At 45.0% G+C, this 24,557-nt stretch overlaps 1 protein-coding gene across 1 annotated transcript in view; it reads left to right on the top strand.

The window, feature by feature from the left end:
• The window catches only part of LOC103749584, a 193,047-nt gene that overhangs the window by 151,772 nt on the left and 16,718 nt on the right, over positions 1 to 24,557 (top strand). The window contains exons 38-45 of the mRNA XM_017803006.2: positions 10,023 to 10,172; positions 11,459 to 11,512; positions 12,304 to 12,471; positions 15,053 to 15,205; positions 15,445 to 15,579; positions 16,129 to 16,281; positions 19,171 to 19,380; positions 22,818 to 22,938. Of these exons, the coding sequence (XP_017658495.2) occupies positions 10,023 to 10,172; positions 11,459 to 11,512; positions 12,304 to 12,471; positions 15,053 to 15,205; positions 15,445 to 15,579; positions 16,129 to 16,281; positions 19,171 to 19,380; positions 22,818 to 22,938 (1,144 nt within the window). The remainder of the gene's footprint in view (positions 1 to 10,022; positions 10,173 to 11,458; positions 11,513 to 12,303; positions 12,472 to 15,052; positions 15,206 to 15,444; positions 15,580 to 16,128; positions 16,282 to 19,170; positions 19,381 to 22,817; positions 22,939 to 24,557) is intronic.

Raw genomic sequence — 24,557 nt, 5'->3', positions numbered from 1 at the left:
CCTATTGGTGCTTTTATTATTGTTGTTGTTGTTGTTTTATTGGTTTTTGAGACAGGGTCTCACTGTAGCCCCAGATGGCCTAGACTTCATTATCTAGACAGGCTGGCCTTGATCTCACAGAGATCCACCTGCCTCTGCCTCCTGAGTGCTGGGATTAAAGGCATATACCACCATGCCTTGGAGTTTCTAAATGAACTGATTTGTTTAAGCAACATTTCTTGTTTATTAGCATAACATTTGGAAAGAGGAAAACTAAAAGGCCCTATATATAATACTACTAACTAGGAAACATTTTAAATTGTACTATATGGAGAAAAGTCAATATTTTAAAAGGCCAACAGCACCAAAAGGTAGCATTTCAGTTATGACCCCTCCACTGATCCCAATTTCCTCCACAAAAGAAGCTGCAGCAATACTTTTATGTTTGTACCATTTCAGAATATCTAAATTCATAATAGCTCTCTTTAACATAACATTTAACAGAATTTACTTTTAGCCGGAAGTGTTTGCTAAAATCAAATGAATCTATTGAAAAGGTAGATAAGAAACTAAATGTGGGTATTTGAACACAGAAATTTCAGGATGATTAGTAAGCATTTTTGACAGATATGCGTCTATTCAACCATTAAAAAAAAAATCTATCCTGCCAGGCATGGTGGTGCACACCTGTAATACAGCATACAAAAGGCTAGAAGCTGGTAAGATGGCTCAGTGGGCAAAGGTACTTGCTGCCAACCCTGATGACCTGAGTTTGATCCCCAGAAGCCACATGGTGGAAGAAAGGAACTGACTCTAGCAGGTTGTCCCCTGGCCATTATACACACACAGAGAAAGGAAAAGAAAAAGGAAGGAAGAGAACGAAAAATAGTTCCAGGATGGCCTGGGCTACACAGCAAGACTCTATCTCAAAAAATAACAATAAATAAAGCTCGCTGAGTTGGCATATACTTTTATTCCTGCCACTTCCGGCACTTGGGAGGCAGAGGCAGGCAGATCTCTGTGAGATGGAGGCCAGCCTGTACTACACAGTAAGTTCCAAGCCAGCTGAGGCTACAGGGAGACCCTGTCTCAAAAAACAAAACAATAATAATAATAACAAACGAAATCAGAAACTTAAATCTGTCTTGGCAAAATGTGCTCAATTTTTGTAGACATTGTTTTCTCCAAATTTACATTTTTCTAGGTTTTTCAAAATATTCCAGTCCTCTTTATTTATTTTTATTTTATGTGTATGAGTGTATTGCCTGCATGTATGCAAGTGCACTCATGTCATGCAATGCCAATGGAGGTCAGAAGAGGGTGACAGATTCCCCTGGAACTGGAGTTACAGATGGTTGTTAGCTGCCATATTAGGTGCTGGGAACTGAACCCAGATCCTCTGCAAGAGCAGCCAGTGCTCTTAACCACTGAGCCATCTCTGCCCCTACAGTCCTTTTTATAATAACACTTCAGTTCCTAATTACAAGGTAAGCATTCCCAAACCAGATTGGGTGTATATTTTCCTCAGGACTTGGTGATCTACACAATTTTTTGTTGCTGTTGTTTTGTTTTTTGTCCTTTTGAGACAGGGTCTCCCTGTAGCACCAGATGTCCTGGAACTTACTCTGTAGACCAGGCCAGCCTCGAACTCACAAAGATCTGCCTGCCTCTGCCTCCCAAATGCTGGGATTAAAGGTGTGTGCCACCATGCCTGGCGATTTACATAGTTTGTTTGTTTTTTTTTTGTTGTTGTTGTTTTATAGCTTTCAGTTACACTCAAGCATGGTTCTGTATGCTGAGGAGAGCAGAGCCACTCCATCTTCCAGGTCCAGAGGTGATGGAGAACAGGGCATGATGGAAAGTGAATCAAACATGTGACTTAACAGGAAAAACATAGAGCTAGAGAGATTGCTCAGTGGTTAAGAGAGCTTGCTGTTCTTCCTGAGGACCTGAGGACCCAGGTTCGGTTCCCAGAACCCACATCAAGTGACTCGCAATCCCCTATCACTCCAGTTCCAGGGGATCCAACACCCTTTAGCCTCCGCAGAGGTGGTACCCATAGATTCATGCAGGTGCGCGTGCACACACGCACGCACACACGCACGCACATAAATTAAAATAAAAATTTTTTTAAGTCAGAGGGAAAGGCATTATGGCACATGCTAGCACATGATGAACCTTGAGGACATCATCTCAGTAAAATGAGCCAGTCGTGAAAGGATTATTACTTCCAGAGTACTGTGTTACTCCCAAAGTACTCAGACTCAGATAAAAAGTAGGATGATGGTTTCCAGAAGTTGGACACGGGAGGGAAGAGTTAGTGTTCAGTGGGTACTGTTTTCATTTTATAAGATTAAAAAAAAAAAGATTTGTGAATGGGGGTGGTGATGGTGCCACTGACCTGTATCTGAAGGCAGTTGAAATGACAAACTTTATGCTAAATATCTATATGTAAATTATATATGCATATATATGTAACCACAATAAACAAGCAATAATTTTGTGACTGAATCTCTGTTCATCCCCTCTCTATCTGTACCCAAAACTTCACCCCATCACTGAGGGTAAGGCGGGGGAGGAGAGACTGTTGTTTTCGTTTTTGAGACAGGAACAGCCTTGGAACAGCCCTGGCTAGCCTCCAACTCAAGATCCTCCTGCTTTCCCTTCCCAAAGCCTGGGATTACAGGCATGTGCTACCACACCCAGCTGAGAATATCATCTTGTAGGAAGGAAATGTAGGCCTCCATGGGCAGAGCAATTCATATCAGATGCATCTGAAACTCAGGTAAGTTTTGGAGATGTTAGTGAAGCTGGGACCCTCCAAATTCCATGCCTAGTAAGCCACCAGACTCTTTTGCTCAGTGGCAGGGAACAAGAGCTCACTTACAAATTGCCCCAACCTCCAGCAGCTTGTGTTTGCTCGGCTGTATTTGGCCTTCCCTGAACATCTTCACCGCAGACCCTCTATCCCTAAAGATTCACAATCATGGTTCTGACCTTCAGGTGAGCCCTTTGGATATCTGAGGCCATTCAGTCAGTGAAACCCATTGGGGCCATTGCTGGCATAGGTGAAGGCTCTCAAGTTCCAATAAGGTACTTGCTCTGGAAGACAAGTCAAAGCAGGTACCCTACTGGGTGGTGGACAGCACATCAGCTGGCCCCTCTCCTTAGATGGTATGACTCCATGCCAGGACATGTGGACTGGGAAGTGGAGAATACCTGGGCTTCCCTTTACCTGGTGTCTCCACCCAGGGCGGACTGGACAGTACTCCAAGGACCTCAGGCTGCCAGCCCTCCCCCACACAAGCCACCCTTTCCACTGTGCCATAGGAGCATGCTTGCCAACCCAGCCAGTCTCCTCTGAATTCAAGGCTGCTTGCTCAGCTCACAGTAACCTTGTCCCGGATGTTTCTCTTGGATTACAGCCTAGGAGTGTGCTGGGTTGGGCAGCCACAGCACAGCTGACTCGGTGAGCTGTCCCCTGACACTCACACATTGTGCTCAGACACTGAGCTACTGCCACGCCATCAGCCTTGTTCTTGGTCAGTTTGGTCTGTTCTTTGAACCTCTTGAGACATCTAAAAATCTGCATCTTCACTATCTGGTAACTCTTTCAGCCTTCCCTGGTCATCCTCAGTCAAGTCAGTAACAGTGGTGATGACAGGGACAGGCCCCAAGCCCCACACTGCCCACACTAGACCACCCAGACTGTGCAGCTGCCTCAGACAAGGTCATCCCCCGCACTGGGGCATGTCCAGTTGCTCTGCCATGCAGCTGCACTCTCCAGTCCTTCTTGAGTGTCCTGCTGAAACCCAGGGATGCTACCTGCTCTACTTCCTGAGAAAATAAGTTTAATCTGACTGATTTTTCTTGAATTCCTTCCTGTTGGCATATAGTGACCTTCATTTCTTTTTCCAAATTCTAGAAAACCAGCTCTTTTTTTTTTTATCACCAGTTCTTATATTTTTTCTTTGAGGCAGAGTTGGAGTCTATTAAAAGAGGGTTTTAATTTTTATGACATTTTTTTAACGGGGGAAGGGCACACAGGGGTCAGAGGAAGTCTTCCTGGAAGAAGCGTTGTTAGGGCCAAATCTTGAAGCATAAGATGATGAAATGAAGAGAGGCAAGGAAGGAAGTCAGAGGGATCTAGGAAGGGAATGGAGCAGAGCGCAGGGAGGGCCCCAGAGAGGGGATAGGGCTGGATGCTGACTGGCCATGTGTACAACCCTTAGGAGCTAGTCCCAGAGTCAGTGGGAACACACCAGCTTAGGTGGGTGTTTTAGAAACCTCAAAATACTTTGTGTGCCTGATATTAAAGTGTTTGGTCTCTGTGTGGTAACACATGCCTATAATGCCAGCAGCACTCAGGGGCAGAAGGATCACAATGAGTTAGCAGGACCCAGTCTCGAAAGGAGGAGGAGGAGAAGGAGGAGGAGGAAGAGGAAGAGAACGAGGTGGAGGAGGAGGAGGAGGAGGAGCACTTGGGAGGCAGAGGCAGCAGATCTCTGTTAGTTCGTGGCCAGCCTGGTCTGCATAGCAAGTTCCAGGCCAGCTGGGGCTACAGGGAGACTGTATGCCTGTGTGGTGTGCATATGTGTATATGTGTTAACATGTGAGATCATGTGTGTGTGTGTGTGTGTATGCATGTGTTGTACAGAGGCTGAAGGTCAATGTCAGTGTCTTCATTCATCTCTCTCCACTTTTTTCTTTGAGGCAGGTCTCTCAGTTGAGCCCAGAGCTCACCTATAAGACTACTGTAACTGGCCAGATTGCTCTGGGGATTCCTTGTCTCCATTTCCCAAGTACTGAAATTACAGGTGGGCTTCCATACCTCCTTGGTATATGTGAGTTGTAGGGATCTGAACTCCAATCCTCATGCTTGCATAGCAAACACTTATCCACTGTGCCATACCCCAGCCCCTAAGTATACTATTTTACTGAGTTTCTGAGTTGCCCTAGCAAATTAATCAACCCAGAGAAGGGAGTTGTGGGAACTCCCAATTGTAGGCTGTTGTCTAGAAGTTCTGGAAACATAGCCTTTTCCCTAGGTCTTATGAGGTCAGTCTTGGAGACTGCGTCCCCCTCCTGTAGAGGCTAACGCTATCTCCAAGTAGATCCTGTCAGACTTTGATTGGGTTAGAAGAGACTCAGCTGGTACCTGCTGTAGAACTACTTACTTGCTTTGTTGCTAGGGAGAAAGCCCCACCCCTTTCAGGGTGACAGAAGTGGTCTGGTGGTCTGTATTATGAAAGTATAATAGAAGTGGAATTTGAGTTTATTTTTTCTAGCCTATAAATTATATACCAATTTAAAATTTTTATTTTGTTTTAAAAAAAGATGTATTTATTTTTATTTTATGTGTCAGTGCCTGCATGTATGTAAGTGCACCACGTGCAAATCTGATGACTGCAGAGGCCAGAAGTGAGTAGTAGATCCCTTGGATCTGGGATTACAGACCATTGTGAGTCAACATGTGGTTGCTGGGAACTGAACACGAGTCCTCTGCAAGAGCAGCAAGTGCTCTTAATCACTAAGGCATCTCTCCAGGCTGGAAAGACTGTATTCTAATAAAACTTTGGGATTCCTGCAATGAAGAGAAAAATCCCCAAAGGTATAAAGTGGAGAGGACATTCCCTTGAGGGCTGATGATGACTAAGTTATCACATGATTCTCACCCAGGCATCCATGTTGGGAGATGAAACTCGGTCTTTTTTCTTTTCTTGAGGCAAATGCTGTGCATTCAGGATAGCCTGGGATGCAGGATAATCCTGTCTCAGTCTCTGGAGTCATAGGAAGGAAAAAGTGACTAACCTCTTAAATATTTTGAGCTCACAAATTCTATATTAAGGTAATATATAATTGAAATATGAGGCTAAAGTCAAACTTGGCCATGCAAAAATTCAGAAAGTTTATCATCCAGAAATACTTTCTGCAAGAGATACTCAAAGATACATCAACAGAAGATCGGAGGAGGAGGAGGAGGAGGAGGAGGAGGAGGAGGAGGAGAAGGAGAAGGAAGGGGGGTGATACTAGTAGAAGTGGTCATCTGGGAATTCTAAGATGAAACAAACAAACCACAGAACAGGTAGTAAATAAGCCTTGGCAGCTGCCCTGCCTTACCCCAGACGGGCTCTTTTGAAGAGTCCATGCACATGGCAATCTAGTGTTTGCCAGCCAACAGTATCTGCAGGTTCAGGTTAAATGCTGTCATGGAACCTGCCCAGAAGAGAGTGGTGGTGTGTCTGGAGAAAAACTGGGCCAATGGGTGGACTCTGTAGCTCTCAAGCTGCCTTGGAGAGGAAGTGGGCAAATGAAACCTGTTCACACTTCTTGACACAAGCAGAAGGGACATTTACAGAGCCCAGGAAGACAGGGGTGGGGTGCAGAGCAGCTGAGAGCTCTGGGAAGTGCTAGCAAAAGCCCCAGGGGCTGTGTGCCAGCAGCTGCTGCTCAAAGAGCTCCATGAGCTCCTTCCAAAAGACTGAGTGCAGTGTGCAGGACCAGAGTGCACCTGCTGCCTCTCTCCTCACACACCACAGTGCCATGTGGGCCCCATCTCAGACACCTTCCGACTCTGTGTCCCCTGCAGGTGCCCCATCTGTACCTCAGCCCTCCCCTGCTTTCACATACACTCCCTGTGCCCTGTCCTTGCACTGAGCACCTTCAGCTGGTCCTTCTGCCCTGGGGCCTCGGTGGAGCCTCCAGTTAGCAGAAAGCAGTAAAACTTCTCTGGCCTCTGAAGGTCCTTATCCCTGCTGGCTGATAGGACCCTGGCAGAGGGCCATGACAGTTACATTCTGCCAGCCCATGTCTGCAGGGGGTATTGTTAGTTTGAGAGATGATTGTCCTGCTACAGAGCCGCTGGAGCCCCCTTGGCTCGTGCTCCCTCTGGTCCAGTGAGTCCAGTGAGTCACTAGCAGCTTCCAGCACTGCCTGAGATGAGGTCACTGGGCACACCCTTTCTGGGCTCCCTATCCTTGACTTCTACGGCTACAGGCTTTCAGTAGAGCCAGACCAAGAAATTCCTTTTGCCATTACTAAGCCAATCAGGATCGAGGCGAGAGTGCCAGGCTCCTTGGCTTCGAGTCAACAACTAAGCTGTGGCTGTCCTGGTACCCACTCTTCAAAGGTGCAGAGGGGACCAGAAGGGTAGCAGAGGCAGGATGACCTGCTTCATCCCATACACTGAAGGGGCCCCTCAAGGGGGTGCCCTGGAGAATGAGCTGGAGGACTCTGGGCTTTGGCTTGGCTGCAGCTGGTTCCCTCCCACACAAGCAGAAGTTCTCAGAGTCCCCTGACAAGTCTTCACTGTATGCTGCCAGGCTAACACTTCAATGACTCTTTGAAAAAATAGCCTGTAGTTAGTATGTATGCTTTATATAAAATTATTTTAGGTATATGAACAAACCATGATTATATTGTATTAGGGAACAGAAGTATACGCTCATAATCTTACCACACATTAATAGTCTCATATTATTTTGGCATATTTCTTTCTAAACTTTATTATTAACCTTTTTCCTATTCATACACTTTATAAGATTATCTTATATGACTTTTTAATGTGTAGTGTGTGTGTGTGTGTGTGTGTGTGTGTGTGTGTGTGTATGCCGTGGTGTACATGTGGATATCAGAAGACAACTTGTAGTTGGCTCTCTCCTACCGTGTGGGTTCCAGGGATTGAACTCACACCACCAGGCTTGATGGCAAGCATCTTTACCCCTTGAGCTGGCTCCTAGATAACCCATTTTAAAAGTGTACTGTTTTTTACTTGACTATATGTTGTAAATATCTTTCCTTGCCAAAAAAATCTATCTCCATTTTAGTTGCTGACCAGCATACTTCACATAGATGAATCAGGTAGATTTAACTCATCTCCCTTGTTAGGCTCTTGAGAGTGCCTTCTTTTCTTCTATTAGATATATGGGCTCTCTGCTTGCAGATAGTTTGGGTGCAGCTCCACTGTGTCACTGTTTCACTGTTGTGGTGTAATTCCTGGCATAAACAACTTAAGGATGAGAGGTTTACTTTACCTCGGGTTTCAGGCATTTCAGCCCTTGCCAACTAGCTCATTTGCTCGTAGACGACTGTGGAGGGAGAGCACAGCAAAGGGAGCTGCCTACCTCATGGCAACCAGAAGGCAAAGAACAGAGAAACCCAGGGCACAATTTACTCCTCAAGTGACCCACTTCCTTGGACTAAGCTTTTAAGACTCTACCAATGAGTTAATACAGTAATGAAGTTAATACAGTGATGATTCCAAGGACTTCCCCGGAGCTCATAGCTGAAAATCAAGCTTTTAACACATGAAGGCTCATTCTCTATCCAAACCATTATATTCCCTAAAGACCAGTTCATAGGAGTTACCAGGGCTGAAGGCACAAACCTGTAAAGATCTTTCTCATCTCTGAAGTACTATCCTTTCCTGTAGCAGCAGGTGAGCCAGTGGTCATCTGTGTCCCTTTCTCAGTGCTATATCTCATGATCTGCCATCTCTGCTAGTTCCTCCACAGCTTACCTTGGAGGCTCATGATGGACTTTCCCTGGGTCAGTTTAGCAGTGAGGTTGCCTGACAAGATAGTGTCTTGAGTCTCTAGGAACAAGCAGATCAGAGCCAGGAGACCACTGCAGACTCCAAAGGCAGCCTGGTTTCAGCAGCCTGTGAGCCAGGATCTGGCCTCACTCTGAAATTCTCTCAGAGAAAACTCATGGAAGAGTGTGGGTTGGGGTTTGGGCTTGATCTTCCAACACCTCAGACACAGACACAGGCACTGACTTGAGCACAGAGGAACACACACCCATACAGTCTTGGAACTGTGCTGTTTATTTTTCTTAACGTGACATAACCTCAGTCACCTGGGAAGAGAGAACCTCAATCAAGGAATCACCTGGATCAGGTTGGCTTGTGGGCCTGTCTGTGGGGCATTGCCTTGATTCCTGATTGGAAGAAGGACACAATGGGCAGTACCACTCCTAAGCAGGTGGTCCTGGGCTGTATAAGAAAGATAGCTAAGCATGGGCGAGAGTGAGAGCGAGACCGAGAGAGAATGAACTAGAGAGCAAGCACTTTGAGTGCTTGCTTAATTCCCGACTTTCTTTAATGATGGATTGTGACCTGGACATGTAAGCCAAATAAACCCTTTCCTCCCCAAACTGCTTTAAGTCAGAGTGTTATATCACAGCAACAGAATGAAATTAGAACATTCAGGTCCTGCCTTTCACTGTGAGGGGAAGACTTCTGCTCCTTCGTGAATACCTCTTTCAAGAGTGCTGATGCAAGTGAGCCATGTGATTTAGATCAGAGCAAGAGAGGACCCTGAGAGGAACCCTGTAATTCAGAGGGTCTCTCTTTAACCATCCCATAGACTGTCCTTAGACATGTCCACTCAGAATCCCAATCTTCCTTCTAGACCATGCTCTAGGACCCTGGGGCCCTGGAACTCCCTAAGTAAGTCCAAGGCCTACCTATATGGATCTCCTCCCAGGACCTTTGTTCCCCAGAGTGAGAGAGGATCTCACCACTGATGTGCATATGCCAAAGGGCAGCTGTGTAGGGAGGGGGATGGGAGGACTTTAATGGACAAGCTGAAGAGTCCTCTCTAGGTAACTAAGGGCTCTGAGGTAGGAAAGGAGGGAGGCCATACTGTAAACTCTGAATGGGGACCAGCTCTCCCTGTGTCATCACACTTCAACATAGAGCTGTCTCTGGACAATAAATGCAAGCCTGGCCTTCCAGCTCATTTTGAAGGTCTATCTTTGAAAGTAGGAGAATAAATATTACATTCTAATAGTTTGCTCATTTGATTTATAACCTTTAACTATCTGGACATGATAGAAAAGCCTCCATTTCTCTTCTTGTCCATGGCTCTGCAAATATTCAGAGGAGAGCTGAGAGAGGCTTGCAGGGTTTGAGCCAAAGTTTTGGTGCTGAGGGGAAATGAAAGTGGGTCTCTAAGCCAAGGCAACATGTGCCAAGTCCTGGCATGGCAAGGCTGCCAGAAGCCCTGCCAGAGTAGCTGAGAAAAATACCCCCATCTTTTCAGATCACTTTCAGGAGGGACCACCTTGAAGCCTGCCTCCTCTCCCTGGGTTGTGATGTGATGGCAAGAGAACGCAGCAACTTTGAGACTTATTCCATGTGTTATGAGCATGTGTTGCAACATGCCAGGCAGAAGCTCAGCCAGAAGGAGAAGGTAGGTGTCCAGAGAAATGAGAACTTTGAGGGAGAAGGGGTGTGGGCAAGGAGGTCCAGGAGTCACTCACCGGGGAGCAAAACTATGAGCAGTGAGGAGAGTAGTTCTTATGCCAGAACTAAAGGGAAATGGTGCTGTCCACATTTCTTTCCCTTGGGCTCCTTTTCGTGGGCCTTGGCTCTCAGTTGCAGAGGTGACAGCCCCAGCAACCCTGAGTTGTGGGCTTTAGAGAGGGATACTATGGGGGATAAGAGGTGTGACCAACAGATGGGGTGAGCCTTTTGGGAAAATGTGTAACTGTCTTTCCCTCCATCAGCAAACACAAGCCTCCTTGTGCTGTTCCTGATTCAGCAAAAAGCCAGGATCTTTGAGAAAATCTGTCTTCATACATATCATGGGCCAGTCTCGATGGTGAGACCTCCTTAAAATGAGGTCCCATCTATGATGTCCCAGAGTCAATCCTCCTGTCACTGTTCTGAAATAGATTGTATCCGAGGCTCTATGTAACTTCATTTTATACTCAAGAGCAAAATCTGAGTGTTCAAAAAAATCAAATGAAGCATTAATATATCAGACAGTGAATCTTGGACTTGCCCACTTTTTATGAATCCTCATAGCTGAGCTCTCTCCATCATTGTGAAAACCTGGAAGAGCATATTGTATTTGTGTATGAATGTCTTTACATGTGTGGTGGTATGTTTATATAAGCACATACATATGTGTGTGCATGTGGCATATGGAGATCAGAGGTCAACTCAGGGTAGGTATAATTTTTCAGGAGCCATCCACCTTGTTTTTTGAGACAGGGTCTCTTACCAGGAAGTGGAACTTGTTGGTTCACCTAGGCTGGCTAGCCAGTGAGCCCCAGGGATCTGCCTATTTCTATTTCCCCAGCATTGGAATTACAAGTGTGTGCCACCGTGCTGGCTTGCATGCTATCTTTTAATGTTATGTTAGAAATCTCAAATTTTATTTGGACATGGTGGAGCACCCTTGTAATCTCAGGACTCGGGAGGTGGAGGCAAGGGGACCAGAAGTTGAAGGTCATCTTCAGCTATATATTAAGTTCAAGGCTATCCTGGAATAAATTAGGCCCTATCTCAAAAAAAATTCTTTTTAAAAAGGAGAAAAGAAGTCCCAAAGTCTAACAGGGTTCTAGGCACAAGCCTAGCTCTTAATGTGGGGAGAGGATCTCAGAAAGAGGCTCCCTTAATAACCAATAGGAGAAGATGAACTTGCACTGAAATGAGTTCGAGTTGGGTTGAACACTGCCTTCTCCTCCTCAGGAAGTAGAGATGCTACGAAGAAGTCAAGTTCCTCCTGAAGACCTTGCTGGTCAGGTAGGTGGGTTACTATGCACCCTGAGTCTCCCAGAAGTATGTGTCACCTACAGCAGTCCAGTCCATTCGGGTCTACTTTGTGTAAGATTTTCTAAGGGACTTTTTTTTCCTGGAGTTTTTGGGTTGCCTTTGTTATTATGTATTGTTTGAGGAAGTTTTGTTGGTTTCGTTTTTTGTCAGAATTTCACGGTTATTGTTCTTTTCTTTTGATGCCAGTTAAGTACATTTTCAAAGATGAAGTGGTATGTGATTGAGGGATCAAGGGAAGGCCAGTGTGGAGATGAAGGCCAAAACAGGCGAAGCATTTCTCCAACCGGAAAGTGCTTAAGTAGCGATTCTTTAGGGCACGTATTGAGAATGTTTATGTGTCTGGCACTGCTGGGTCATTTGGAGATTCAGCTACTTCATTTACCAAGCGGCCTATTCACCTTCATTAGATTCAAAATGGAGGACCTGGAGAGATAGCTTAGCAGTTAAGAGCACTTCCTGCTCTTCCAGGTACCTGAGTTCTGTTCCTAACACCCATGTCAGGTGGTTCATGACTGCCTGTGACTGCAGCCCATGGTATCCCATGCCTTCTTCTGGCCTCCACAGGCACCCACACACATGTGGCATATACAGAGAGCTAAATATTAAATAAATAAATATATACATACATATACACAAATAAATAAACAATAAAATGGACAAACTGTGTTAATCTATATGAAACCATTGTGGTAGCAACTTCGATTTCTCATGTTTTTACCCATACATGTCACCTTACAAATTATGCATATTTCTGTGGCTAGGTTGCGGAGCTCAGTCATGCTCTGATCATGGAAACCACTGCTCTGAGAGCCCAGCTCACAGACTTGGAAGAGGAGAATCTGAATCTGAAAACACAGATTAGAAAAGAAGTTCAGGAAGAATATGAAACATTAGTCCAAGCTTTGTTTATGACCTGTTTACACATAAAGGTAAATGACCTGCGTCCGTGGTCTAGGCAGCCCTGTGGCCATATACCAAGGGATCAGTGACAGCATGAACTTGGAGGTACCAAGAGATTCTTAGACCCCAAAATTTCTAGCTGGAAGATTTTGTTTTGTTGTAACAATCTTGTTATGTAGTCCTACCTGACCTGGAACTTGCTATGTAGCCCATGCTGACCTCAAACTCATGACAATTCTCCTGCCTCAGTCTCTCTTGTGTCGGGATAGATGTAGAGTACTATGCCTGGCTATCTAGAGGTTCTTGCTACAGAGAAAATTAACAGTAGAGTGTTGCTATTTTATTTATATTTATGTGTGTGTGTGAGTGTGTGTGTGTGTGTGTGTGTGTGTGTGTGTGTAGACACATATATGCCACAGTGTACATGTAGAACTAACTTTTCAGAGTTAGTTCTTCTATCATGTGGATTCTGGGAACTGAACTCAGGTCCTTAAAATTGGTGGCAAGGACCCTTCCCTGCTGAGCCCTGTCACAGGCCTCAGTTGCCATTGTTCTCTCATGATAGAGACTGAGCTTTAGATAACTGAGCTGTTTATTTTTTCACACTTTGCTGCTACTTGCCACTGTGGCCATCTGGTTGCTGTTGGAAAGAGGAGGGGTCCTTAAGCCCCTACCAGTGTCTACCACTGTTATTTCAGTTAAGTGTAGTACCCAAATGGGTGATCAGAGTGCCCCAGACCTGCCAGACTCCAGTGGAGGGGGCAGCAGCTTGAGAGCTTGCTGCGCAGATTCAGAATTTGAACCCGTTTCACAGGTTTGTCTAACCCTCAATATGCCCTCCAGTCTTTCTCTCACATTTAGAATATCAGAGAACTGCTGACTTTGATATCAAGAGACACCCCAGAAAAGGCATGATGGGGTGCCCCTGTGCAGCTAGTTGGGAGACATGTCATGCCTAAGATGAGTCATCAGAGAGCCTGGTCTCCCTGGTCTATGGATTTTAGTACATCCTACAGTGACCCCAAAGCCCATAGCTTTTTCTTCCTCACACTTTCTTCCCTGCTACTGGATGTATTTCAGAGACAGCCCCATTTGGACCCTTACCTCTCATCCCTCCCTGGGGGTTCCAGAATAGTCCCTAGGGTTGTTTCATTAACAGGAGATCCCACTGATGCTCTGCCTTTGTCTAAGCATGAGAGTATTAAGAGATTACTTCCTATTTGCAAAATACAAGTGATTACAAATATCAAGAATTCAAATTCAAAATGTCCTGGGCCTAGTGCTACAGGATAATGGGTAGTCGATGAAGCCTGGAATTTGCTGAGCAGTCTTGCAGGCATTTCTAGATAAAAAGTGGACTCTCAACTTCTCCCAGATCAAGATAGTTCTGCCAAATCTCCCAAAGCAAGGAATCCCTGTCCTAGTCCATGGTCCCAAAGAGATGGTGATGTTCCTCTTGGTAGCCAGCAGTCAGACTTTCTGACATGATTCTCAACTAGGCACTGTCTTCCTGCCTTCCACTGTGGGGAAGTGGTTCATTGATGAGAGGATGCCCCTATGCCCACTTCTCACCCCTGGGACTCTGGGTGTCAGTCTGCTTGGGTTGCTTGGCATAATAAAACAACATGAACTGGGTGGCTTAAATCCAAAGCTTATTTTCTCACAGTTCTAGAAGCTGTAGTCAGAGCTCAAGGTAGGAACATGGTTTGTTCTAGGGAGCGTCCCCTTTCTGGTTGGCCAGAAGCTGCTTTCTCCCTGTGTCTCCACATGGGGCGGCCGTGGCGGGGGGGAGAGAGAGGGGAGAGAGAGAGAGAGAGAGAGAGAGAGAGAGAGAGAGAGAGAGAGAGAGAGAGAGAAATATGGTCCTCTCTTCTCTTATAGGGAGACAGTCTTCCTGGCACAGGGACCCACTCTAATGACCTTATTTTAACCTTGATTACCTTCTAAAGCTATTACATCACCAGGTGATGTCACAGTGAAGGTTGGGGTTTCAGTATGTGAATGTGAGAGGAGACACAATTCAGTTCACAGCACTGAGTCTGCAGTTAAACATATTAATCATGCCTTTCATTGTTAGCCATTAGCCATAGTCATTCAGAACACAGTGTTTCATGCTGAGGTTTCCACCGATCCTAACAGGAAGTCAGCCAGCTGCCACCTTCCTTCACTTATTCGTATTTAATGGAAACTCTCAGTAGTGGCTCATCTATAAGGAGAGACTGGTTAGGTTTTGTTGTGAGGCAACCTGGCAGCCAAAAGCCTCAGTCCACCTTTCCCAACTAACCCGATTCTACCAGGGTATTTTCTTCCTGTGACCTCCCATTGTTCCAGCCACTGTCCTTCTGACTCAGCTTGCCTTGGTGTTGACAGGCAAAGGACATTCTAGGTCATTCAGGTAGCCAAATATCAAAGCCCTATAGATTAAGGAAAACACCTTAAGGGGCCCTTGATGTGCCTTCCATGTAACGTGGGAAAAATTGTCTAGGTGTTGCATTTTAATGAGCATCCACTTCCACAAGTTAGGATTTAGAACACAAAATAACTTCCCCCACAGCCCTTCACACTACCCAAACCCACTGCACTTCCTTGACCCGAGTCTGCATTTCACAGGAGAAGCTGGATGAGAATCAGCTTAATTTGATCCAGAAAGTGTGTGAGCTCATCGGTGAAGTGAGAGCCGAAGGGATAGCCAACTTGAAGGAGCTAAAGAAAACCTGGGGCTCTGCCAGACCAGATGAAGGAACAAAAGAGAGCCTGGCTAAAGTATGTGATCCCAGGCCGCAGTCGGAATATCAGCATTTCTTCCTAGGATCGGGTCCACCACTGACCCTGTTAACATTCCAAGCAGTCCCCCAAAGCACTGCAGCAGGGATTTTAAAGAGGCCCCAAGGTGGGGCTGCAAACATTCATATTCCCTTCTGAAGGCATGTTTCTGGTGTTAGGATAGTCCTTAGGAGTGAGGAGGGCTGGAGGCAGTTTTTCTAAAAGAGCTCTCTTGGCAGGAGCAGCAGTGGGGCTCGGAGCAGGACCACAGCAGCACCCTGGCTGCCCTAGTGTGCAAAGCACGGAGCCTAGGCCGCTGGCGGCTGGCTGTGCAGCAGGCCCGCTTCCGAGGCCAGCTGAGCAGGGCAGAGAAGGTGAGTTGGGGAGGGAGGCCCAACAGTCCCCTGGGGATGCTCCAGGTCAGGCTGACTTGCAGCTGCCACACTGGTGGCAGGTGGCAGGCCCAGCAATGCTGAGGAATCTGACAGTTGGCCACCTTTTTCTGGGACTGGGTGGGCAACATCAGAGCCTTAGGAGAAATAGAAAACTGACACGATGGGACAGGGAGAACAGATAAGAGAATGGAGCACAAGGGAAGAGAAGAGTCAAGATATCCTTTAAGAGCCTGGGGCTTCATGCATGATAATCTGAGGAAAACGAAGTAACAAAGAGATAAGAGGAAAGGCTACTTTAAAACACATTGAAACCGAAGCAGGTATTGATAGTGGTGTGGAAACTTCGTCCTGAGAATCCAGGTTTACTCTGGATTCTCTGTCAAGCTATCCTTAATTAAAATCACTCGAGTAAAGACCAGCAAGAGCTCCATTGTATAGGAAGTTTTAAAGGACGGACCTTCGCTACGACTTAAGACTAAAAGCATGGAAAGGAAATTTCCTATCTCACTGTCTTTGGAATGTTTTCAGGAATCTATTCAAAGTAAAAAAGAGTGCCTGGGAATCAAACTAATGGCAGAGCAAGAAGTGGGTCTACTTCGCCAACAGTTGCTGGCTGTGAGGCAGGCACTGACCAGGGCTCAGACTGACAACATGCGGCTGTGGAAGCAGCAGAACACACAGGTACTGGAGGCTCAGAACTTCCTCCTGACTCCCTCAGCTCATCAGTCTTGAGTGTGGCCACAAGCAGGGGTACTGTGGCTACTGGGAGCAACCACCAGAGGTCCACAGTATGAAGGAAGAGCACAGCTAGGAAAAGATGGCCCAAGAACAATGGTCCAGTGGCTACAGTCCTTATTCATATTTGGTTATGATGATTAAAAAATGTTCCTCATGTGTTAGTTACTTTACCTGTTGTAAGAACAAAATAACTGACAAAAGCAAGTTAAGGAAGGAAGGGTTTATTTTGGTTAAGGGTTTGAAAGTCCATCATGGAGGAAAGTCATGGCAGAAGGATTTGAGGATGATCACATTGCATCCACCGTCAGGAAGCAGAATGAGATGAGCGCTGATTCTCAGCTTGCTTTCTCCTTTTTATTCAGTCCAGAACCCTAGCCCATGGTATGGTGCTGCCCGCGTTCAGGATCATCGCGAGTGTGTACATATGTGTTTCTCCACTGGGGTCTTGAGATCTAAATCTCTGCCTTGAACACAGGCCCTTTGTGGTCCAAGCAATCTCTGTCCCAAGAGTGTGGTCAGGCCTTCTAAATTAACCCCAACCTGAGAGTCCCTGGTCCTTTCCTGATGATTCACACTGTTTTACTTTTGGAAATGACTGCTATTCACCAAAATAAAGGGACTTTAAGTCTAAGCTTCGTTACGACTGTGTCAACCCTTAGAGCACGAATGAGGCAGAATAAAAAGAAGTAGAATCATCTATTTTATAAAAATACAATGAAATATCACTGAACCCATAAGAAGTTCTGAGCCCCATTTATCCAAGGGTCTGAGCCAGAACATCTGGGTTTAGATAGTAGTCTGGGAAAGCTAGTTTTCTAGTTTGCCTTTGATTGCTGTGACAAAAACACTTTGACCAATACCAACTTGGGGAGGAAAGGGTTTATTTGGCTTACATCTACCACTTCGCAGTTCATCAGGGAGCCCAAGGTAGGAACTCAGGCAGGAACCTGGAGGCAGGAGCTGGAGCACAGGCCATGGAGGAATGCTGCTTACTGGCTTGCTCCCCTGGCCCCTGCTCAGCCTGCTTTGTTATACAACCTGCCCAGGGGTGGCACCACCTACAGTGGACGGGGCCCTCCCACATCACTCAACAATCAAGAAGATGCCCCATGGACATAGCCACAGGCCAGTCCAATGCAGGAAAGTCCCCAAGTGAGGTTCCTTCTACCCAGGTGTGTCAAGTTGACAGCCAAAGCTAGCCAGCACAACTGGGCATATTTAAAGCATGAAATATAATTTATGCATTTTGGACCCTAATTCCTTTAAGAGCATCAGACCAATTAGTTGTATAAAAGTCTTGGTAAACTATGGGCTGGAGCAATAGCTCCGCAGTTAAGAACACTGACTGTTCTTAAGAAGACCCAGATTTGAATCCCAGTACCCACATGGCAGTTAATTGTCCATAACTCCAGTTCCAGGGGATTTGATGGCCTTTTCTGTCCTCCATGGGCATTGCACGACATGGGTGCACTTACATATATGCAGGCAATACACGCGTACTCATAAAATAAAAATGAGTTTTAAAAGTCTTGGTAAACTATGAAGTTAATACTGTAACTGGAAATTAACTAATGCTTAAAATACTGATTTGAAAAACATTGGAACATACATTCCAAATTATCACTATGGTTTTCTTCTTCCCTCTCCTCCTCTTCTTCCATTTTTATTTTATATATATATTTTTTTCAGACAGGGTCTCATTTCGTAATTCAGATTGGCAATCCTCCTGCTTCAGCCTCTCAAATGCCAGCATTAAGAGGCATGAGTCACCAGGCTCAACTCCATTTTGCCTTCTTTAACTATCCAGAATCTGGCTTCTCCAAAACTATTTTTTAAAATGTTTATTTATTTTATGTGTATGAGTGTTTGCCTGCATGTATGTATATGCACATGTAAGCCTAGTACCTGTGGAGGCCAGAAGAGGTCATCAGATCCCCTGAAACTGGAGTTACCAATGATTGTGAGCCACCATGTGGGTACTGGGAACCAAACCCAGGTCCTTTGTAAGAACAGTCGGTTCTGGGGTCTGGAGAGATGGCTCAGCGGTTAAGAGTACTGACTGCTCTTGCAGAGGACCCAGGTTCCATTCACAGCACCCACATGGCAGCTACGAACCATCCTTAACTCCAGTTCCAGGGGAATCTGAAGCCCTCTTCTGACCTCCACGGCATTGCACGACACGGGTACACTCACATACATGCAGGCAATATACTCATACACATAAAATAAAAATAATAAAGAAAAAAATATATATAAAAGAACAGTCAGTTCTTTTAACTGATGAGAGTGAAAACAGAGTCCAAATCAGAAGCACCCTTCTCTGATAATGTTTTTATGAGTCGTCCCTGTCTCCTCAGGGTTAAACCTTCCACTGCTGATCCACATGAGAGGCTCCATGGTAGTACAAATGTAGTTTGTGATCAGGGTGATGAACAGTTAATTCCCATGCATATTATCATCAAATGTTTGGTATTGAGAAACTCAGTTACTTGACAGGATTCTGCTCTGTGGGGGTATTATCACTTGCCTGGCTTTTGTTGTTTGTTGTTATTGTTGTACATTCTGTTCCCTCTGATTGCTGCTTCAGGGCTCACGGTGTAAGTGCCAGGCCAGGAAGTGCCAGGTCAGGTAAGATCCTGGAGGTCTTTGCTGCTGACCAGCACAGGGCCAAGTAGTCAGGCAGTGCTACCCAGAGCCTGGGAATAGTGCAGGTAGCCCTGCTCTGGGCCCCAGTGGAAGGGACGGTACGTCATCCAGCCTCTGCTGCCTGATGCTGAGGAAAGGCTTGTTGCTTGCTTGCTTGCTTCCCTTCTTGACCTTTCCCTGCTATAGGCTCAACTGCTGAGGGAGTTGGAACACAGAGTGACCCAAGACTCTGTCACTTGGCAACAGCTGGATATACTAAAAACATCCAGCATGGAGAAGCTCCTGGAAGATGTGGGACAAAAAGAACAACAGCTGCAGCTTCTAACTGAAGAGGCTGAGCGGGCTTCCAAACTGAGCCAGCTACAGCGGAAGAAGATGGACCGAGAACTCCAGCAGGTGAGGCCGGCTGAATGCAGCACTGGGGCCTGGGAGCCTGCAGAGCCAGCACACAGGCCATCCTCCACACCTCTCTCCTGCCCTCACAGCCTGCTTGCTTGCTGTCATTTCTCAGCATATCAGGAAATGGTCCTATATGCATCACCCCGGGTAAATGCTCACGCTTGATGGTCCTCGGCTGAGAATCCTGATACCCTGTGACACCCCTGAAAAACATGTTTCCTCGCAGCTCTAGCTTTTGAAATGGGATCCTCCAAAAGATTCCAAGCAATAATCTGGAAAAGGCTGTAGCAATAAGAGGTTATTATTAAGTGTTTTTAGAAATGCAGAGACAAATATGAAAAGCAAAAGTGGTTTACAGACAAAATTATATTACCACATCCCATAGGGGGAAAAAGGATTATCATAATGTAGGTATGAATTAATTCAAGCCTCAATAAAGTAGACCACAGAATATAATTCAATAAAACGATACACAGAAGGTGATTAGTAAGAGACAGAAAATTATTTTGAAAATTAAATTGAACTATTGGTCAAGGGTTTCAAGGGCTCCAGGAAAAGAGGGGAGGAGAGTTATAATGAATTGAGGGAATGCTAAATAAAATACTTTCAAATGAATGGAAAGCGGAAATGAGTTAGTTGCTTTAGAATAAAAGAAAATTAGAATTTCTCATTTATGAGCTGGGCACGGTGGCTCATGTCTGTAATTCCCATAGTCAAGAGATTGAAGCAGGAGGGCTGCCATGAGTTTGAGGTTAATCTGAGCTACACAGAGAGAACCAGGCCAGCCTGAGGGACACGGCAAAACTCTCCAAAAAAATTGCATCATTTATTTTGTGAATTTTTGTATTAAATGTGTAAAAATATGACTGAACCTTTAAGAAAAAGTTGGCATTCTATATTTGTCCTATAAAGTATCCTTTCTAAGAACCACCACAAAAATATGTTCATAGAATGGGTTAAAGTTCTGTTTAGTTAATGTTTCTACATTGTTTCTGACCCATGTCTCCCCAGTCCTTAAGATCTCTGTCAAAAGAACTGAGAATGACAGAGTAGAGTATAGGCAGTAAGGAGAGTTCATTGACAGCAAGTAGAACGCATTCTCCAGGGGTGAGGCAGACAGTGGCCAAACAGACTGCTGCCCTGATCAACAGGCTGTATGAGGCAGGCTGTATAGGATTTTCTATAATCTATAGAACAGATCACCACCACCAAAAAAACCTTCTTTAGGGGCCTTTGTCCTCTTCAAGTGATGGACAGGTCTCTTAGAACTGACTCTTGCTCACTCTTACAGGGGAGCTCAGAGATACTTATGTTAATGACATGTTTTGTTTTTACCAGACAATCTCCTGCTATACAATAATCTTATGAGGTGTAGGATTCCACGGAGCTTAGTTCATGAGAGTTATTTATTAATAACCTTAAAGGTTATCCGAGAGGTCACATCAGTCCAGGAAGTCACTTTTCCTTCCAAAGCTAGAAAAATGATTCAGGTACTAACACAATAATGATCATTAATTGAAAGCCTGCTGTCTCAGCCCTTTGCATCACCAGTTGCTGACTATGAAGGAGGGGTTTAATACCCACGTTCTCCAACATGCTCATATCTGACTAGCTACCTGTATTGTTTTTTCTCATGGCAGTGACAAAATACCTGAGAAATGCAACTTAAGGGAGGAAGGGTTTATTTTGGCTCACAGTTTTAGGGGACACAGCCCATCATGGTGGCAAATGCATGAGAGGAAACCAGATGAAAGTTTCTGGTCACATTGTATCTGCAGTCAGTAAACAGAGAGTGGGTGGGAAATAGAGCCAGACTATAAAATCTCAAAGCCTGACCCTAATGTCCCACTTCCTCCACTGGATTTGACTCCAGCACCACATAAACTGGGCACACTCAAGAGGTGGAAGCAGGGGAATCAGGAGTTTGAGCCAACCTGGGCTATCTGAGACCCATCTCAATAAATAAACAAAAAAGTGTGTGTGTGTGTGTGTGTGTGTGTATGTGTGTGTGTGTGAGAGAGAGAGAGAGAGAGAGAGAGAGAGAGAGAGAGAACTATAAACTGAATGACTAGCAGCAATGAACATTTATTTTACTACACTTAAGTCTGAAAATGAGGTTTTGGCCAGATTGGTTCCTTTCAGAGGTGTAAGGAAGAACCTGGCCCATGCCCCCCACTTAGCTCCTGGTGACAGCTAGTAGTCCCCAGCCTTCCTCGGTTTGGAGTCCCAGCCTTCCAATTTCCGCTCGGCATTCAGTGGCCTGTTCATCAGGTGCTTCTTTCCGTGTCTACGCCCTTATCCTCTCTTCTTCTAAAGGCAGTAGTCATTGGGTTTGGGGCCCACAAGATCCAATATGACCTCATCTAACTTAATTACATCTACAAAGACCCCATCCATGTCAAAGCCACATCCTGATGTGCCAGTAGGGACAGTGTTCTACCCCCTCCCCTTTCCCCTGTCCTTCCCCTCCTCCTCCTTCTTTGTAATAGAAAAACAATTAGAAGATCAATTTAAAAAGAGAAACATCTGTAATTTATGCAGATGAAGAACATTTGGGGTCCTTCTCCTGCCTGGCTTGGGGCTGATGGGTCAGCAAGCAAGGAGAGAGCCAGCCAGGGAAATGCCAAGGCTGTCGGGAGTTGGGTCTTCTCTCAGACCTGGGAGATGTGTTCAGGTCATTTCCAGCTGTAATAGAGTTCTGAGAGTTGAGAGAGAGAGAGAGAGAGAGAGAGAGAGAGAGAGAGAGAGAGAGAGAGAGAGAAAGAGAGAGATGAACTTTCCAGGGACTCCTTCTGTGGGTCTTTTATGTAGATGCCGTGAACTGGGCTCTAAATTCCCTCTACCCATTTAGTGAAAAAGGTTAAGAGCAGTAGGTAAAGGTGCTTGCCACCAAGCTTGATGACCTGAGTCTGATTCATAGTATCCACATGGATAGAGGAAAAGAACCAGCTCCTATAAGTTATCCTCTGATCTCCACACATGCACCATGGCATATACATGCCCAGACAGACACAGATACACACAGATACAGACACAGATGCAGACACACACACATACACACACACGTGCACACACACGTGCACACACACACATGCACACACACAAATAAATAATAAATAAATAAATGAATACAAAAATAAATAAATATTTAGTAAAAGAAAAAGGAAATACAAAGTTGTAAATGAGCTCCTAGTGATTATAAACAAAGAGAGATTCCAAGGATGGACTTTGGTTCTTTAGTCAAGTGCTCAGCCTTCCTAAAGCTGTTCATTCTCAGCAGGACAAGCTTTGGCCTGAGCTCAGCCCTCCCAGGTCTCTGAAGACTGGCTGCTCATTGTGGAGTAGCTTGGGACCTGCACTCTCCCTTGGAAGTCCCCTGGGAACCAAGGGAATGACAGTGAGCACCATGAAGCTTCCCAAATCTCTCCCCTCAGATGAGAGGCCGGCTTGTCCAGGAGCGTAGTGTGAAGCTGGATGCTTTCCAGCGTGTACAAGAGCTGCAGAGTCGGCTTCATGACACTGAGCAGCTGACGATCCAGATGAGCTCCACAGATGGTAAGGACACCTTCCTCTGGCTAGAAGAATTGCCCAGTCTTGGGGGCATAAGCTGAAGGGGGCAGGGGGCTCCATGACTATCAGTGTCAACCCAGGAACATAACATGTGGACTGAATGAATGGCGTGTGGATATAAACAAACTCAATTCTGATTTGTACTCATATTTAATATCAGTTCACCTTTGGGTACTAGCATCACACTAAAAGGTGCCAGTCAGTCACAGGAGTTAGAGAAGCATAAAACACGACCTAAATAACATCAAGTGCTGCATTGCTTTTTAAAAATTAAATAATTAACTAATTTTTATTAAATAATTTTATTTGTATATGAATGTTTTGCCTGCATGTATATAAGTGCACCACATTCGCATGATGTCCATGAAGGCCAGAAGAGGGTGTCAGATTCCCTGGAACTGGAGTTGTGGATGGTTGTTAACTACCATGTGGGTGCTGGGAACTGAACCCAGGTCCTCTGCAAGAGCAGCCCGTGCTCTTAATCACTGAGCCATCTCTCCAACTCTTACAATGCTTTTTGAAGCACCCTAATGACCTGGGGCACCAATGACTACATTTTTATGAGGTTACTCATAAAGCACATTATGACTGTTGGCTGTTTTCAAGGAGTCCTGTGATAATATCAGAATAGTCCTCTAGTAGTGCAGACACTGGGCAGTATGAACATCAGACCCCAGGACTCCTAAATTGGCTTCCTTCTCTATGAGTACTAGATAAATTCTAGATTGGTCAGAAACATTACCAAATGTTGGTAACCATGATTGGGTCATTGTTAAGATCAGGTAATCTTTTCCTTTCTGATCTGAGGCCCAGACTGGTGGAGTCTTTGGGCTTTGAAGGGAGATGGCCAGAATCCTGTTACTATTCGGTGTGTGACCTCAGCCAGGTTGATTGTAGGGTGTAAAATGAGAATGCTTACCTCAAAGAATTTTTCTGAGGATTTGATGGAATAACACATATCTGACACTTAGAATAAAGACAATAATTGTATAGCCGGTTACTATAGATTCATACATGTGTTTAGTTCTTTATCTGTGTTCCTTTTGGCTACTTACCAACATGAACAAGCTGAGAAAGAAAACACAGCCTTTAAGAAGCAGACAAAGTGATTTAGGGCTTACTAAGAACATAGCTTGTCCATCTCTGCCTCTGCGCTTTCCTGGCTTCTGCAGCAGACTTTGGCATCTCCTGCCCCAGTCATTTTTTAATTATTTATTTAATAACCACATAATTAGAAGAAGCATTTCATTACAACAGCATTGACATAGTCAATAACAATTTCCAGCGCTAAGATGCATCTCTTTCAAAATTGGCTGTAATTTTTAGGTTTACAGTTGAATTGATATAGTTATTCAATATTGTACTCTGTATAAGCCCTATAAGACATAAAATTAAATGAGGTTTTAAACATTAAAAAAGATCTCCATTTCACTATTAAACCAGTTTCATACAGAAAAATTCATTTTCAATACAACTGACACTAAGATGTTTGCACATGTGTTTTTAATCTCTGTATATCTGATTATTACTAGTGACAGTTGGTTACTTTCTGAGCTCCTTGGCATCTGAGCATGGATATAAAGTTATCAGGTAGATTTCAATGG

This window comes from Nannospalax galili, unplaced genomic scaffold (assembly GCF_000622305.1).
Source record: "Nannospalax galili isolate Female #2095 unplaced genomic scaffold, S.galili_v1.0 scaffold646, whole genome shotgun sequence".
Classification (NCBI taxonomy): Eukaryota; Metazoa; Chordata; class Mammalia; order Rodentia; family Spalacidae; genus Nannospalax; species Nannospalax galili.
This window is presented reverse-complemented; position numbering and strand designations above follow the sequence as displayed.